The sequence below is a fragment of the Ahaetulla prasina genome, chromosome 3 (genome assembly GCF_028640845.1).
Source record: "Ahaetulla prasina isolate Xishuangbanna chromosome 3, ASM2864084v1, whole genome shotgun sequence".
Lineage (NCBI taxonomy): Eukaryota > Metazoa > Chordata > Lepidosauria > Squamata > Colubridae > Ahaetulla > Ahaetulla prasina.
The window spans coordinates 177,109,821-177,129,298 of NC_080541.1; the positions used below are offsets into that span (position 1 = coordinate 177,109,821).

General features: G+C 35.9%; 1 protein-coding gene across 12 annotated transcripts in view; it reads right to left on the reverse strand.

Moving 5' to 3' along the window:
- The window catches only part of ST3GAL3 (ST3 beta-galactoside alpha-2,3-sialyltransferase 3), a 213,279-nt gene that overhangs the window by 46,308 nt on the left and 147,493 nt on the right, over positions 1-19,478 (reverse strand). For 11 of the 12 annotated variants that reach the window (XM_058175501.1, XM_058175506.1, XM_058175503.1 and 8 more), the window contains one exon: positions 14,781-14,967. The exons of the other annotated variant lie outside the window; for it this stretch is intronic. In XM_058175501.1, the coding sequence (XP_058031484.1) occupies positions 14,781-14,967 (187 nt within the window). The remainder of the gene's footprint in view (positions 1-14,780; positions 14,968-19,478) is intronic. 12 annotated transcript variants of the gene reach the window in all.

Consider the following 19,478-nt stretch of genomic DNA (forward strand, 5'->3'; position numbering starts at 1 on the left):
GACGAGTATGTACAATATAAACAGAAGAGCAATTAGAAGATGGAATTCCTGGTTAGTATCTTAGCTTGCAAGTGAATGAATGCATTTCCCTCTCCTTTGAACTTGTCAACATTCAGCCTTCTCTTTCTACAGGATACTAAAATTGTTTTCATTATTGGATGGGGAGTTGCACTCTTAGAGGCATTTGATTTCCTGGCAAATGCATGTGCCAACAGTAGTTGAACAGGATAGGATTAAGTTGGGAAATTTTAGGAAACCCTTCTTGATGTTAGCCAAATGCCTGAACCTGACAGAACTAAGGAAAAGCTCTATTGAGGGTGTTTAAAGAAAGAAAGAAAGGTATCTCAAGAATTTGTGGAGGATGATATTAGCACTGCTAGTTTTTCTAATCCTTTGCATTAATGTGTTGGATATGCTCGGAAAGAAAATGCTTATCTATTTTTCATCGCAGAAAGCCAAAGAAAAAAGCTTAAAGAAGTAAACTCTTTCCAAGCACTTTGTTTACCAATATCCCATTAAGTCACTTCCCAGAAAACTGATTAATTTTTATACAATTATTTATAGGAAGGAACTATTTCCTTCAGTGAACAGTGAACTTTCACAACAAAGAATATTTGTAATCAAAGAGAGTTACATTATGAAAATAGAACCTGAGCAAAACAAACATGATGGAAATTTCCTTGGATACTCACACCCTGGATTACAAAAAAATAAGAATACATTGGATAGCACCATTCCAACTAATTGATTGTATTAAAAGGTATCAGCAGCAGCTCACTTCCTCATGAGAGAAAAATATCCAAAAGAAAGGAGAGAATGAAAGAAATAAAATAAACCCCAAATACATAAAAAGTCAAATGAAAGTCAAAAAGTAAAATGAAGTTACAAAAGCCACGTGCTCACAAAACACATTTGCAATCAGAGCATTCCGTCTTCCTCTGCTAGACAGAACAGAAGGCTGGCTCTTGACAGTCTTCCTAAAGCCCAGGAAGGATGGAACCTTATGATGAGTTACTAGGTGCCCAGAGGAAGAAATCTAAAGCTTAAAAAAAAAACATATCCCAGAATCTCTGATCAAGAGGCAAATCTCAACCCTTTTTCTCTCTTACACACAACTCAATAAGCAGTGTGAAAAACTGCTCTAATTTCCACCTTCCCCCTGTACTAATAGCAGGGGAATATGGGAGATGTAGTCCAGAATATCTGGAAAGGTCCAAATTCTAGTTATAAGAAAACAGACTTTTTTAAATAGAATAGAATAGAATAGAATAGAATAGAATAGAATAAAATAGAATAGAATAGAATAGAATAGAATTTTCTTTATTGGCCAAGTGTGATTGGACACACAAGGAATTTGTCTTGGTGCATATGCTCTCAGTATACATAAAAGAAAAGATATGTTCATCAAGAATTCTAAGATACAACACTTAATGATAGTCATAGGGTACAAATAAGCAATCAGGAAACAATATCAATATAAATCATAAGGATACAAGCAACAAAGTTACAGTCATAAGTGGAAGGAGATGGGTGATGGGAACGATGATAAGATTAATAGTAGTGCAGATTTAGTAATAATTTGACAGTGTTGAGAGAATTATTTGTTTATCTGAGTGATGGCGTTCGGGAAAAAACTGTTTTTGTGTCTAGTTGTTCTGGTGTGCAGTGCTCTGTAGTGTCGTTTTGAGGGTAGGAGTTGAAACAGTTTATGTCCAGGATGTGAGGGATCTGTAAATATTTTCACAGCCCTCTTCTTGATTCGTGTAGTATACAGGTCCTCAATGGAAGGCAGGTTGGTAGCAATTGTTTTTTCTGCAGTTCTAATTATCCTCTGAAGTCTGTGTCTGTCTTGTTGGGTTGCAGAACCAAACCAGACAGTTATAGATAGTAAAGCTAGGTTTTAAAAAAACAGGTTGCAATCAGAGGCATTCCTTCTTCCTCTGGTAGACAGAACAGAGGAATCTGGGCAATTTTCTTAAAGCCCAAGAAGGATGGAATCTTTAAAACCATCTCTCCCAGGCTGCAGCAGGTTGAGAAATGGAAAAAAGCTAAAAGACTGGCTACCTTTTGTTTTCCTATATTCTACTGATACCAGCTATTTATTAGAAATAACTTTGTAATATTGGGCACTAATATCTAAATTGTTATTCTTCCCTCTTCATCACTATTTCCTTTCATGTATAATAATAAAATATAATAGAATTTTTATTGGCCAAGTGTGATTGGACACACAAGGAATTTGTCTTGGTGCATATGCTCTCAGTGTACATAAAAAAAAAGATACGTTCATCAAGGTACAACATTTACAACACAAATGATGGTCAATATATCAATATAAATCATAAGGATTACCAGCAACAAAGTTACAGTCATACAGTCATAAGTGGAAAGAGATGGGTGATGGGAACGATCAGAAGATTAATAGTAGTGCAGATTCAGTAAATAGTTTGACAGTGTTGATGGAATTATTTGTTTAGCAGAGTGATGGCCTTCGGGAAAAAACTGTTCTTGTGTCTAGTTGTTCTGGTGTGCAGTGCTCTATAGCGTCGTTTTGAGGGTAGGAGTTAAAACAGTTTATGTCCAGGATGTGAGGTCTTTTTACTATAAGAATATTTAATACTTTAATAATATTATTAAATTTAATATTTAATATAATAATAATAATAATTTAATAATAATAATAATTTAATAATAATAATAATTTATAATAATAATAATTTAATATAATACTTTTTACTTTTTACATGTCTTTTTACTATAAGAATATTGGCAACAATTATGACAACTGAGGTGCTTTTTTAGCTGAGGAGGAGAGTGAAGATATTTTAGAAATATTTTTGTTAATAGATAAATGAAAGTTGGACAAAAGAGTGAAAGAACATAGCATTGCTCTTGGATATTGCACACTTTTAGTCTAGTGTGCAATAATATCTAGCACTAATCGATTTGCTAAAGTGAATACAAATTCACTATGATTTTACTTTATTAATAAGTTTTAAGCAGAAAATACTCTATGTGGAAATAGAGAAAAAAGTTCTAAATCTAGTGCCAAGGAGAAAAAAACGTTATGTAACAAAGTAGAAAAATGGGCAGAAGATCAACAATGTGTTTCTTTCTGTCACAGATAAGTGCCAAATGAAAATCGTCACCTGTTGTATCTATAGCAGTCACAAAGTGATTAGGAGCAAAAGAATCCTGCTAAGGACAAAATACAAAACTTCTAGGTGAGATTAACAGAGTAAACAATATTTATAGGATTAGAGTTTGTAGGTGTCATTGTCATGTTAAAAACAAGAAGTAGATGATTGACAGTATGAAAGAGGAAAACAGCAGAGAACTAGGGTTGCAAATTGATCAGCTAAGCAGAAGATATGAATGTACAGTTGTTTCATTGAGTACCTAGTTTCCAGGGAGCAGGTCTGCTCCTTAAGCCATTATGTTAATGGAACTGGATAAACTGGCTGATTATCTATACATATCCCACCAACAAGAAGAAAACTATAAAAATAGGAGGGGGGAGTCCTCAATACATTTATATAAGAATATTTGGGGGGGGGATTTGTGTCTGTGTAAGTCAAAGTCATCTATAACATTTTAGCTATATTTTTTCTTCAAAAGTTATATTGTCCCCAATTTAGTGCTCACCAGATGTGTAGGATTTTTTATTTATTTATTTATTTTTGTCACAACAATATATGTAACTATCATACAGAAAGGTTATATAGTATATAAAGGTATAAGCATATATATATATATATGAAGAAGAAAAGAAAAACAATAGGACAGGAACGGTAGGCACGTTTGTGCGCTTATGCACGCCCCTTATGGTCCTCTTAGGAATGGGGTGAGGTCAATAGTAGAAAGTTTTTGGTTAAAGCTTTTAGGATTATGAAAAGAGACCACAGAGTCAGGTAAAGTATTCCAAGCACTGATGATTCTGTTACAGAAATCATATTTTCTGCAATCTAGATTAAAGCGGTTGACATTAAGTTTAAATTTATTGGTTGCTCTTGTATTATTGCAATTAAAGCTGAAGTAGTCTTTGACAGGAAGGACATTACAATAGATGATTCTATGAGTTAAACTTAGGTCTTGTCGAAGGCGACGGAGTTCCAAGTTTTCCAAGCCCAAGATTTCAAGTCTGGTGGGATAAAGTATTTTGTTGTTTTCAGAGGAATGGAGAACTCTTCTTGTAAAATATTTCTGGACTCGCTCAATTGTATTGATGTCAGAGATGTGGTGAGGGTTCCAAACAGGCGAGCTGTATTCTAGAATTGGTCTAGCAAATGTTTTATATGCTCTGGTTAGTAGTGTAGTGTTTTTGGAAAAGAAGCTACGCAAGATTAGGTTTACAACTCTTAGAGCTTTTTTTGCTATGTATTTGCAGTGGGCTTTGGCACTTAGATCATTTGACATGAAAACTCCAAGGTCTTTAACGGGATGGGGGTCATCTGTAAGGTAATGTCCATCAAGCGAGTACTTAGTGTTTGGGTTCTTTTTTCCTATATGTAAGACTGAGCATTTGCTGGTTGAGATTTGGAGTTGCCAAGTTTTAGACCAAGCGGTTAGATGATCAAGGTCTTTTTGAATGATAGATGTATTATCAGTGGTGTTAAATAGTTTGACATCGTCAGCAAAGAGAACACAATTACTTGAGATATGGTCACAAAGATCATTAATGTATAGTATGAAGAGTGTTGGTCCAAGGACGCTGCCTTGAGGAACGCCACTCTTGACAGGAACAGGATTTGATAGAGCATTGCCAATTTTGACCACTTGTTGTCTGTTAGACAGAAAAGCAGATATCCATTTGTGAAGGGGTCCTGAAATGCCATAGGATTTTAGTTTTAGGAGAAGTTTATCGTGTACTACTGAGTCAAAAGCTTTGCAGAAGTCTATGTAGATTGCATCTATTGTTTTGCCTTGATCAAGATTTGTAGTCCATATGTTTTTACAGTGGAGAAGTTGTAAGTTGCATGATAATTTTTTCCTGAAACCAAATTGTTTATTGGAGAGTAGGTTGTTTGCTTCTAAGTGTGAGGTAATGGATTGGTTGATGATTGATTCCATGACTTTGCAGGTGACGCAGCATAGAGAGATTGGTCTGTAATTTTCGACTAAGCTGGGGTCTCCTTTTTTGAAGATAGGGATGACTGTGGCCAGTGACCAAAGTTTGGGAAGGGAACTGGTAGTGAAAGCTTTATCAAAGATTATGCTTAGGGGTTCTGCTATATTAGTGGAAAGTTTTTTTAAGAAGTATGCACATAGTCCATCGGGTCCAATAGATAGCGATGGTTTTATGTTATGAAGAGCTTTTCCAACATTTTCTTCTGTGAAGTCTATATGAGTTAAGTCATCATGTTCATTGCTGGTACGTTTGTGGAATGTCGGATATGTGTCATCGCTGTTAACAAAAACTGAGCCAAAGAATATGTTGAAGAGGTTGGCTTTAACTGTTTCGTCATTGCATTCTTTGTTGTTAGAATCTTTTAGTGGTGGGATGGATCTTGTGTCTTTAAGTTTATTGTTAACAAAATTATAAAAGGCACGATTGGAATTTGTGCGCAGAAGGTCCTCTTCTTGTTTGGTGTGGTAATTTGTGCATTCAGTTTTTATTTGGTTGCATATATTTCTGTAGCGGTTTTTGAAATTTGCTACAAAGCCTTTTTTGTTTCTTTTCCAGAGGGATTTTTTTTTGATTGAAGCTTTTTTATTGATATGGGTAGTTTGCTTTTCCTGATCATGGTTGTCATTTGTGGTACATATAGTTTAATGACTCTATTGATTTCAAGTAGGAAAACTCTATAGTGGTCTTCAGCAGTTATGCAGTTTGCAAACAGATTTTGCCAGTCCAGAAATGAAAGATCGTTGTTTATAAGGTCGTAGTTGGCTTTTTTGAAGTTGTAGATGGGGATACTATTGTTATGACGATTTGAGTATGGACGTATATTGAGACGAAAATCAATCATGCAGTGGTCACTGTTGGAAAAAGGTTCTTTAATTTGTAGTCCATAAATTGAGTTTGGGTTGTTGCAGAAGATGAGATCAAGGCAGTTGTTGAGTCTTGTATTGTTAGTTACAAGTTGTTCAAGACCTAGGTTTGTAACAGCGTTGTATAGTGTAGTATGGATTGGATCAGTTGTACATTCATTAGTTATCCAGTTAATGAGAGGTAGATTTAGGTCGCCCAGGAAGATGAGAGGGTATGGGCAAGAGGTAGCCCATGTTAGCAGTGAGGTTAGCATATTTGCATGGGTAATGTCATAGTCAGGGGCTCTGTAGCATAGTAAGAATCGAAGAGTGGTGTTAAGGGATGTGGGAATAGATCTGGGAATTAAAGGTCAACATATCAGAAAGACACTAAGTTGAAGAAGGCACACTTATGATGCTCTTTCAGATAGGCTTTACTTATTTGAATTACATTTTTCCCCTTGAGATGCACCGATAAAATTGTCAGCTACCTCCCTGGATGAAAATATATTTAGTGGGAAAATCTCAGAAAAGTTGATTCCTGAAGCTATGCAAAAAATGCCATTAACCAACAAGGAAAGACACAGAGAAGGGTCTTCTAGGCTTATCCATAATTACATAAATTAATATCTATGAATATTTTTCCCTCTGTATATTAAAGGATAATAGCACATTACACACAAATATATATATATATTAAAATCCCACTGGTGTTCTTTGTAATGTTGCATTTTATTATTTATTGCATTTTAAAACAACTTTTCAGATATTTATTGCTTTTAAAACCAACTCAAATTTTCAAGTTTCAAAGCACTTCATAATCAGCACTGTAGAATAAGTCAGTTTTGCAGGAGGGAGGATTATGGATGAGACAGTAGCTTGGTTAAGGCCTCCTAGTGAGTCCCTGGACAGAAGCTTCATCCAGAGCAGGGGCTTATTTGCAGCTCAATCTCTTATCTACAACACTAATCTTATATGAAGAGAGCACTCTCAGGTTACCACTTCTGTGCTGTAAATCACTTCTCTCAACCTCTGCCCCCATATGTTCTAATTATGCCTCTGCAAGGACAAACATGCACACAAAGCTTTCCCCCAGGCTATGGAGATCCTAAGCAAAGAAGTGGAAGACAGATAAGGTGTTAAGCATCCTTGCTATCACCTTACTCAAATGGAAAAATTAAGCAGTTGTCAAGTTCTAGAAATAACAATGTAGGGTTTCTATTACAACTGCTTATGTGTAAGATGCAGTTAATCTTCCTGGTAGTAAAGCATGGAAATTTCTTCAACTAAGTTTTAGAAGTTTTAACTCAGAGCTGTGTTGCGCATTATGATAAACAGTACTTACAAACAATTTTGTTACGTTTTTTTACTTTTTATACCAGAGATCAATACTCGCATACAGTATTATATACCCTGGATGCATAGTTAAAAACCAGAATGGTTAGATCAACAAGAAAAGAACAAACTTTGAATATAAAAGCTGCTGTAAGAGGAGATTTCTGCACTCTCTGCTCCAGGAACAAGTATGTGAAAATTACAAAGAACAACACGAATTTGAATGGAGACCTGCCCAGAAGCTTGGAATGTATTGGGGCAAGTAATTTGGGTTTTTCTTCTTTGTAAGAAGAAAGCAAGGGCCACAGACCCCCCAACCCTCCAGAAGTACATGAGCTTGTTTTGCCCCACCCAACGAGGGAGGAATGTAGTTATTCAATCCGTCTCACCACTGCACAAGGATAGGTAGAATTAACATAATGATAACTGGGAAGTTTTCTGCCCAAACACAGCTTGGTTAAATCTGAGGTAAGCACTTCCATTGAGCAACTTGAGACCCATCAGGTTACATTTGTTCCCAAGGAGTACAGACAAGGAAGAATGGCAAAAAATATAATATAAAATTAAATTAAATATAAAATTAAATAAAATAGAGAAAGCTCAAACTGCCCAAGGAGCTGCTGATACAGTTCTACAGAGGAATTTTGAGTCTGTCTCTGCACCTCTATAACTCTCTGGTTTGGTTCTACAACCCAACAAGACAGACACAGACTTCAGAGGATAATTAGAACTGCAGGAAAAACAATTACTACCAACCTGCCTTCCATTGAGGACCTGAATACTGCATGAATCAAGAAGAGGGCTGTGAAAATATTTACAGACCCCTCGCATCCTGGACATAAACTGTTTCAACTCCTACTCTTAAAATGATGCTACAGAGCACTGCACACCAGAACAAATAGACACAAGAACAGTTTTTTTCTCGAACACTCTGCTAAACAAATAATTCTCTCAACACTGTCAAACTAGTTACTAAATCTGCATTACTATTAATCTTCTCATCGTTCCTATCACCAATCTCCTCCCACTTATGACTGTGTGACTGTAACCTTGTTGCTGGTATCCTTAAGATTTATATTGATTGTTTCTAATATGATTTGATTGCTTATTTGTTCCCAATGACTATCATTAAGTGTTGTACTTTATGATTATTCTATCCTATCCTATCCTATCCTATCCTATCCTATCCTATCCTATCCTATCCTATCCTATCCTACTTCTATTCTAGCAAAGGCTTCATATTGGTTGAGGGAGACCTAGATGGGGAAGTGCTATGACATAAGAAAATCCTGTGAACTTGTACTCCATTGTAGGCTCCTTGGGAGAAAAAATGGTAAGAGCAACTTATTGGAGTGACTTGCAATCTTCCCTGTCAGTTTCCTCATTTACCTTATTTTGTGGGAAGCTAACATGGAAGGACATTTCTCCCAAGGAGCCTACAATGGAGTACAAGATGCCAGGATTCTCATACTTCATAGCACTTCCCCATCCAGGCCTCCTTCAAGCAGCATGCTAAAAGCCTACATTCCACTGGGTCTTTCTGCAGTAAATCTCACTCTCCACAGCATCTCTACACTTCCCCACTGATTTTGTTTGTTGGAAGCTAGCAGAGAAGGACTCAAATGATGATCACACAACAACAGCTTGCCATGACATAATCACAAATTGGGCACCTTAAGTGTCCAGATTGTGATCACGTGTCCATGAGGGTGCTGTGACAGCTGGAACTTTGTGGACTAGTCATAAATCAATTTTTTCAGCACTATTGTAACTTTGAATGGTTGCTGAACAAATAGATATAATCTGGGGACTACCTGTAACTGAAAGTACTTCATTAGCCAAGTACATTATATGGCATTTCTGCTTGTGAAATCTTATCTACTTTGCTATTTTACAGTACGTATATTTCTAGCATCTTTACCATGACCTAGATTTTTATCTGAAAGGGAACTTTGCATATACCTTCTCCAAAACCAAGATTCAGTCCCCATCTATGCTATCATCCAGTAGATTTTATACATCTTTTCCTACAATATTGTGACAAAGCAAATCTCTCAAAAATTATTCTAACCACAATACTGATTTCAGAAATAGGGAAAATAAAAATTAAGCACTGAGTTATATGCAAGAATCTATAGTTTCAATAAGCATGAGTTTGAGTATTTGTAGGGTACTGTGTCAACATATATCATCCATTACTACTGATAATTTCTATGACTGATATATGAAATATTTTATATTTACACAAATGATATAGATTTATGAAATAAAACATGTTTAAAATTGTCAATGATCTCCATGGATATGCAGCATATTTTTATTTCATTTATGCATGAAGCTATTGCACAATTTATGCCCTTGACATTTTTAGATAATATTTAGGTATCAATCAAAAAAAACCATGAGTTTGACTGTTAAGCATGGTATTTTTTAATGTGCAATAACTAATTCTTTGAGTTTCAGAGAAGTCTCCATAGTTCCAGTACAGTAACATAAAAAGCTTTGGATCACTTCCGCACTGTCATGTCTGCAGTCTCGACTTTTTTTGAGCACGTACTGCAGACATCCTTGTTTGGAGATTAAGTGCAACACAGACTAGAAACTAAACCTGCATACGTAGTTTAAGATAAGAAAACCTATGGTAGTCAGGAGATATGAACTTTTTTGAAATGCAACTACTGTAAAGGTACTCCTAAACGTACGGGCATTTGTTTAACAATGGTCCAAAATTAAGACGATCTCAGAAAGAGTGCTTTTCAATCTGTAAAGTACTTCCAGCTGTCAAAATTGTGACCCCCAAGGTCACATGGTCCTGATCCAGGGCCATGGCAATCTGTTCACACTTACAACTGACTGCCAAGCAACCCACAATTATATAATCACCATTTGCAATCTTCTCTGTTGACTTCCTTAGAAGTTCAGTGGGGAAGCCAGTTGGGAAGGTTGCATGCTGTCACTGCTTGCTGAGATGACTTCCTTTTGTCTCTGGGGCTGGTTAAAAGAGGGAGGGCTGAAACTCTCTGACAGGCAGCCCATTTGCCCTGAAAGAGCTACTTGCCAAAGGATATCAGCTCTTTTGCTCTACCCTCTTAATGATTCATAAGATTGCTTAATGACCAGAACTGGGAGTGCCAGGATTGTGGTTGTTGAATGAAGGAGTCTTATGACGTATTCCTAACGACTGTGTTGCTTTCAAACATTGAGATTCTGATCCCAATTGTAATCACCTGCAATCTGATTCAAGCATTTACCTGGATGGGAAATTCCCCAGAAACATATGCGGATTGCCTGCAGTGGTCATTATAAAAGATATAATTTTCAATTACATATATATTGAAAAGTGCTAGGTGTAATTTGAATTTTTCACAACATCCCCATTTGCCATTCCAGTGTTCTCCAACGCTTTGTTCTTCCGGGGAAGAAGACGGTTCATCTGTCGCCAGCAGAACCAGTCAGCCCTGCCTCACCAGCACCCCAGTTAATTCCTCATCCTTCCTCTTTCCACATGCAATAAAGACTTATGCTGTTTCACCTCCTTTTAAGAGAGCCCTGACAAAGCCTCCTTCTTTTTCCTCCACTGACCTGTGGAACTTCTTGCCACTTTGCTGTAGGGAAGGGGAATCAAGGGAGATACAGACCACAAGGAAAATCGCATCCTCCAACATTCTGCCATGTCGCCAAGGGTCTCTTCCCTCCAGGGAGTAAGGTGGCTCATCTGACTGCCTGTGCCCCCAACCAGCCCCACTTTGCCAGCAGACATCGAAGTTATTCCTTCATTCTTCCTTCACCAGTCATTATCATTAAGAGATTACAAATTTCAGCCTTGCTTCCAGAGCAGACAATGGCTACTCACTTAATCAGGCTTTGCTGCCAGCTGACTAGCTGCAGGAGCCAGAGGAGTGGGAAAGAGGACAGGGATATACCCTATTTGCCCAGTCTTACATCATGCAACCCACAACTGCATCCAAGTGTAGTTGGATGCCGTAACAACCACAAATTTGCCAAATTTCGACCCCCTGTAAGTCATGGGTCCTGAATTTTGGATGCATTCAGTAACTTAGCCCATTTGAGGTAAATTGACTTCAAAATTGTTGCTCTATCTCACCCAACTGATAATTACAAAATATCAAAGAGACATGAAAATTTTAGTAGTGTACTTTTGTTGCGTCATCCTTTCAGAAAGAGTAAAGAATAAGAGTAAATAGAGTAAGACAATGACCATGGATAGGCAAAAAAAAAAGCAGTGAGATGGGAACAACTTCTGACTTCCTGGTAGTTTCCCCATTGACGTTGCTTGTGGGAAGCTGGCAGGGGGCATTAGAAATCCTGGGGAACTACTTGTCGCTTTGCTGGGGAGAGGAGAAATAAAGGGAGGTGATGATTGTGAAGAAAACTGCACACTTACTCACCATCCCAGTGTGTGTCCAAGGGCGCCTTTCTTCAGGGAAAAAGAAGACTTACCTGTCGATTACTGGCACTCCCCACTCAGCCCTATTTCACCAGCAAGCATCCAGATTGCTCCCTTCTTTCCATCCCTTATTGCCCACTACCATTGAGCTACAGGTAGTCCTTGACTTACAAATATTAGTGACAATTCAAAAAATTGGCACTGAAAAAAGTAGCTTATGACCCCTTTTCACAGTTACAACTGTTGCAGCATCCCCATGGTCATGTGATCAAAATGTGGGTGCTTGGCAACTACTTCATATTTATGACAGTTTCCATGTCCTGAGATCATGTGATCAACTTTTGCGACCTTCTGACAAGCAAAGTCAATGGGGAAGCCAGGTTCACTTAACAATTGTGCTACTAATTTAACAACTGCAAAGGTTCGCTTAACAACTGTGGCAAGAAAGGTCATAAAATGGGGAAAATTCACTTAACAAATGTCTCACTTAACAACATAGATTTTGGGCTCAATTGTGAAATACAGGTAGTCGAGCAGACAATCCCTGCTCACCTGCTAGATCTTGTCACCAGCTGAGGAGGTGCAGGGGCCAGAGGGAGATGGGTAAGAGGGTAGGGATACACCCCTCCCCTTTTCCCTTGCATCACAGGACCTATGGGTTTTGGGGAAGTGTAGTTGAATGGTGCAGTGGAAATGAAGAGGCCAAATTTTTCTCCTGTACGAGTCATAGTTGCCAGATTTTGGATGGATTCTTTAAGTTAGCCATTTGAAGTATGCTGATTCAAAAACTGTTACCCTAAAATACACCATTACACCTAATGGTAGATTACACTTGAAGGTTTCAAAATATCAAACAGATACAACAGTTTTAGTAGTATATAAAGAGGCAGATTGCAGCAGGATGAAATAAGCCTTTTTTTTTTTTTGGATCCTCCAAGAATGTTTCTCGACATATATTGTAATGCCTCTAGATGTATCTGGCAAAATTAGCTCACAAAAACAAGAAAAGGGAGGTGAAGTAAAGGGAAATTTATGTTCTAGTCCCTGTGTGTATTAATACCTTCTGGAAATAGTCGGCTTGACAGATCTGCTTTCTGCCTCTCCCTCTGCTTTTCCCTCATGACTGTGACTCATTCTTAAGCATCTAGAGAGCCCATTTCCTCTTTGGTGCAAGATGGATTAGTTTTAACCTATTTGGACTGTGCATCAGCTTTCAGGGTGAAAGTGCACGTTTTTGTGTAGCTTTTGTCTAATGGTAGTAGGGAATTCAGATGTGTGATGACAAACAATAGTTAATGAGGAAGTACCAGAGGTCATAATAAGCTATTCAACAAGGAAATGTTAGTTACTACTTCACACTGCATTATACTCTAGTCTAGTCCACCTCTTTACAAAACTTACTTTCACGAAACTGAAAGGTCTATATGTCTCTAAAGCGAACTCAGCCAATAATCCCTCTGAAAATTATATAAGCGGAAATAAGAAATATGGAGACAGCATTATTTTCCTCCCATAAATATGCAATTTGTGTTCACACAACCACTTTGTTTCTCACATTTCAAATACAAATCATGACTAGTCTCCTATACTATATAAAATGGGGAATTTCTCTCATATCTTCTTCCACTAAAGAATGTCTAGAAGGAGTATATTGGCTAATACTAGGCCTTGTTTTCTTTCCTAAGCTATGCAACTTTGAACAATAATTATTCATATCCCCAAAATACATTGGTCACCAAACTGATGCACGTATAGGTTGAGAGGGCAAGGAAGCACACATATTCTCATTCCCTTGATGAAATACAACTGAACCCTACTTGATCCTCAATGCCTTCCCTGCACCATGTGACTCACAGATGCCTGTGCAACAAGCAGGTTTTTAACATGGTTGCACTTGCAGGCAAGTGTTCGCTCACCATCAGACTTCCATAAATGAAGAGTATATCTTGATGCCACCAGCACTTCCTCTATAAATTCATGTTTGGGCAGCTTATTGGTGAAATTGGGTATATTCAAGTAAGAGGAAATTACCAATATGCAAATAAACATTTGCCCTTGCTTGACTTCTTGGCCAACACAAAGCAGATGTTAAAGGAGAATCTACAGATGAAATCTTTTTTTCTGAAGCAAGGAATCAACCAACTAAATAGCTTGTTTACATATACCGAGCTAATCTTGGCAGGAACTGTATTTCTGAAATATATTTCTGCTGGATATATCCTAATAAAACAGATGTAAAAAGGACAATAATTCCCAACTAAAAGCACAGTCGTTCCATGCATTTGCTATTAAGCTAACACAACATGCTCTACTAACACAGCATAGTATATGTTTCAAATAATTGACAAAGAACAGAATGTAACTTGCAAGAACAAAAATAACCTACAAAGGTTGAGAACATGAATAAAAATAGTTTCATCATTTTATATTCAAGTACAAATGAAAAACCTCTATAAAATCTATTTACATATGGTTTCTAAAAACTGTATTGCTTAGGATGCAAGACACATCTTGATCTAGTCAGTCCCCAAATATATCGTCCAGTCTTTAGTCCGAATTTATTACTCGTGGCTATTTGTATTCATTTATCAATCTTATTATTGAGTTTTATCAGCAGGTAGTTTGTAGAAACATGCTCTTTTTGGTCTATCATTATCAATTATTTGTTATGTGTTGCCACCCCAGCTATCTTATTTCTTCATAAACAACTTCAATTGAATTTAATAAACTTTAACGGCCAGGTTATTTGGGGAAGAACTCAAGACCTATTATTAAAACAGATGCAATTCCATAGAAATTAGTGTACAAGGAACATAAATACTGAGCCCATAACTAAGTTCTATTTCAGAAGTTTCTGCAGAAAACTGAGATTATATCAAAGTAACAGCACATGTGAGGTGACGTCATGATACAAATTACATGTAAGCAACTTCTGATGCAAGCTGCAGCTTCTCTTGTCACTGTAACCACATATTTTTTTTCATTTCATTTCTTTGGACCTCAATGTTGTAATTATAAGTGAGTAACCCTGAAAAATCTGAGAAAAAAACAAAACACCTTATCTTACCACTTTTTCCTTATAAACAATGTACTTCAGCCACTTGAAATCCTGCCACTTGAATCCTGCCAGCACAAACAGGGAATCCTTCTCATACTGCTCCGGTTTCTGGATAGCACCTTCTGGATATGTTATCCGCATTGTTGTCTTGCCACCAACATCTTTTTCAAAGCCTTTCACTGGAGCAGAATTCAGCCTTCCAGGAGAAGAGAAAAATTATGAACTGTATTTATACTAGAGTTCAAATTTTTGTGTAGCAAAAATCGATGTCAGGAACTCCACTATAGTAAAAATTGCAAAGGAATCACACTCAAATTATTGAGGATTGTTACTACCAATAAAGTAGTAAGTGGTAAATAAAGCAAAAAACAGAACTGCCTAATACTGCCATTAGTTTGTACTATAAGTGGTCTATTCTTGGAGGCAAGATATGTGATTATATGTTGTATGGAGAAAGGATTACCAGTAATATTGGCAAAATGAGTTTATTTTTTTTAATTTATATTTCACATTCCTGAACTGCCATCCCCTTCAAAGAAGGACTCTGGGCAGTGTATAATAAAATCTCAAAATATGAAACAGTATATAAGAATTAAAATGTTAGAATTAAAAATTCAAAGCAGTATAAAAATTTTAAGGATGCAAGAATAAGTAAACCCTGTTAAAATCATGTTGTTTCGGGAGTTTTCAATTAAAGCAGGGAAGAAGCAACAAATTCCTTTAGCAACTTGATACTTCCCATGCTTCCCAGCTATTACTACTAACAAAACTTGAGAAAAATACTCATTTAAAGATATCAGGCACACTATTTTTAATTACGTTATACACTCTGTCAAGGACCTTGGAGCACTCATATCAAATTATCTAAGTGCCAAAGCCCACTGTAACAACATTGCCAAAAAGGCATTAAACCTAATCTTGTGTAGCTTCTTCTCCAGTAAGATTACACTACTAACCAGAGCATATAAAACATTTGCTAGACCAATTCTCGAATACAGCTCATCTGTTTGGAACCCATACTGCATATTGGATATTAATACAATTGAGCATGTCCAGAAATATTTCACGAGAAGAGTCCTCCACTCCTCTGCTCGCAAGAAAATACCTTACGCCACCAGATTTGAAATTCTGGGTTTAGAAAATTTAGAACTAAGCCGCCTTTGGTATAACCTGAGCATAGCTCATAAAATCATCTGCTACAATGTCCTTCCTGTCAATTACTACTTCAGCTTCAACCACAACAATACACGAGCATACCATAGTTTCAAACTTAAAGTGAATTTGAATAATAAAATAAATAAATAAAAAAAGTGAACCACTCCAATCTCGATTGCAGAAAATAGGACTTCAGTAATAGAGTTGTTAATGCCTGGAATGCACTACCAGACTCTGTGGTCTCATCCCAAAATACCCATAACTTTAACCTAAGACTGTCTACTGTTGATCTCACCCCATTCCTAAGAGGTCTGTAAGGGGTGTGCATAAGAGCACCAGCGTGCCTACCGTCCCTATCCTAATGTTTCCTTTAATTGTATTCATTTTATGTATTCAATTCATGCTTATACTTATATATATATTATTTAATAGGTATTCGACAAAATAAATAAATAAATAAATAAAGGAATTCCCAGAGTCATTCTCATTCCTTCATATTATTTTTGCATTTCTTTTTTATAACATAGAAGTTGCTTCTAAGTTGCTGTCTGTACTAAGTTTCAATATTAAAATTTAATCAAAGTTTTTCATAGAATTGCAAATGTGTTAATTAGAAGTACAGTGTTCAAGTAAATATTGTAACAAATGAGGATTTAAAATTAGAGATAAAGTACTTAAGAGTTATTCTTTCAAAAATACATGTCTTATATTATTCCCTAATGAGATCAGGGTTTCCTCAAAATCATAGTTGTATCAGCTGAAACATTCCTCAGAGAATTCAAAAATCTATCTAATTCATGAAGACTTAAGTCTCCTATAATAAGAGACAATTTAAATGATTTTACTTAAGGCATGAAAGCTGGCTTTCATTAAGCTAGTGTCTCTCTCTCAACCCAACTCATCTCACAGGGTTATTGTTGTGGAAAAAATAGGAGGAGGAAGGAATCTTAGGTAAGTTCACCTCCTTGAGTTATTAAAAATAATAAAGGTGGGATATCAATAAATAAACAAATACAGCTGAAATAACCTATTTGGGCAGTTCTATAATTGTCATATCAAATATGATATTCTCAGCACAGTAATTTAAAATATCTCCTGTGTGAATTTTGAAATTATCAAGACAAGGTTCCTGGAGTTTTCTAAGCCACAACTGAGACAATCTTACAGGAGACAAATAGGCTGCCAAATGGTAGTATACTATACTGGCTGACTGTTGGCTCTGTTTTAAGAACAAATACTTAAATATAACACTTAAACAAACAACTCTTATGGACTTTAAACAGGAACTCAGTTCTCTTTAACCATTTGATGCAGAATATTTATTAAATTATACAAGGTAAAGATGGCAGGAATGACTGTATTATTTGATAGATTATAAATTTCTTACAATGAAATAACTGCAATGAAGTGGTATTATTTCTACTGACACCGACAACAAAGATTCAACTTGTAACAATCCATATTTCATAAATGGGGAAAAGGGCAGTTAAGAAATAAGATAAATGAACAAACAAATAAACATGCTTTCCATTTATTCTAGATTCCAGAGTCAAATGTAATCATGGATTGTTTTTTTCTAAATTCATGAATTATCAGGCTGTCTACTCAACTGCATCTTTCTCTTTCTAAGAAATAAGGGCATATTATTAAATTCATGAAACAGGAAGCATTCTTGGTCCAGATGGCTATTCCGTAGACTGGTATAAGAAACATATTGATTTGTATGAGTGGGTGGATATTGTTCCAGTGCTACTGAAAATTTATAATTAAACTTCTCTAAATAATCTCCTGCTTAGAAGCCTGTTATTGTGTTCCTTCTTCAAGTTAGCATCCAATTTCTTTGTTATACTTGAATTAACTATTACATTAGTTCATAGACTATAAAAAATATTACCACAAATTATTCAACCCATACAATGTAGATTTCTAAAAAGTCATCAAGGACCTAGTAATATTAGATTGTTAAATAAAATAAATAAAAGTTTAGTTAAATAGCAAGAAATTCTACAACCAGTAGCAAAGAGATACTAACATACTACATTAGAAAGTTCTGAGAGAGGTTTGTCTATATACAGATTTGTTAAAGGTTTTATTAACTACATTAATGTGAGGTATTCTATACTGCTTACTAGGTTTACTACAAATTGATATTTTTCTTAATCTATTTTGTGGTGCTTGTTGAGAATATCTCCTCGTTAACTTGAGGCTAGAATTACTGGCCCGTCTTATTGAATTAACTGATGGTATTTTAAATGTAGCTATGGCTGGAACTGAACATAAACTGCTATTAACTTATGATGATATATTATGTTTTATTGTTAATTATGCATTTTATATACAAAAACTTACTGAGGCTGCCCAACAGTTCAAGAAATTGAAGAGGCTATTGGATTAATTGCTGTAAATTCATCTAACGCTGCAATGAAGATGTGTACTGTAGCTGAGTTTTACCTGTTGTCTGAATAATTTTAAGTATTTGAGAACAGTTATTTGAAATATTATTACCTTCCCTTGTGGCTTTAAAGTTGACATTTTTAAAAAAATACCATAAATTAAAATACATGTAAACCAATTATAAAAAATTCTACAAAAAGTTATTACTGCCTCAGTATGAATATATTTACTTAAAGGAATTTCTATAAGTATCTCTAAATTACTCTAAACAGATTGGCTAAATATTAATTAAAATATTTTTATGTCAAAGACATATTTACTGATGTAAATAATTCAATTAAAGTGTCTGTTGAACTTGCAACTTGCAAGGAACTCCTGTTCCTTGCCCCAGCTCCTGCCCACTTAGCAGTTTGAAAGCATGCAAATGCAAGTAGATAAATAGGTACCACTTTGGTAGGAAGGTAACAGTATTCCATGCACCTTTGGTGCATAGCCACGCTGGCCACATGACCATGGAAATGTCTTCAGACAACACTGGCTCCCTCAGCCAAGAAACAAAGATGAGCATCATGCCCTAGAGTTGGACAAAACTGGACAGGGAAACCTATACCCTTTTTTTCTTAATATTCATATAATTGTTAATCTATTATTAAACAGCTGTTGTAAAGGTGTGAATGTGCTTTTGAATAATATACTTAAAAAGCTGGAATCTATCACCATATGAATTACAGAATTATCATGCATAGGAGGTAATAAAAGGCCATAATTATTGAATCCTGGCAAAGCAATCCAGAACTTACAATTTTGGATGACTGATATATGTTCACTTTTTGTTTATGTACTGGTGCTCTATTATTATAACTGAAAAAACAATACAACTTCAAGTGGCCAAGATTTAATTTATTTAAAAGTTACACTGAGTATTTTCTATAAATGGAGCTCTGGAATATAACCTCTGCAAATAATAAGGTTCACTTGTATCATTACTGCCTATATTAAAACAAACAAATTGCAGGTCAAGTACAAAAACATTAAATGCAAGATCACATCAAATGCAAAGTGCTGTGACATAAGCTTCAGAAGATAGCTATTTCTATCTTCCTTGCCAAGAATCCCATTTTGAAATAATTTTGGAAAAGAGTTTCTTTCATTTGAGCA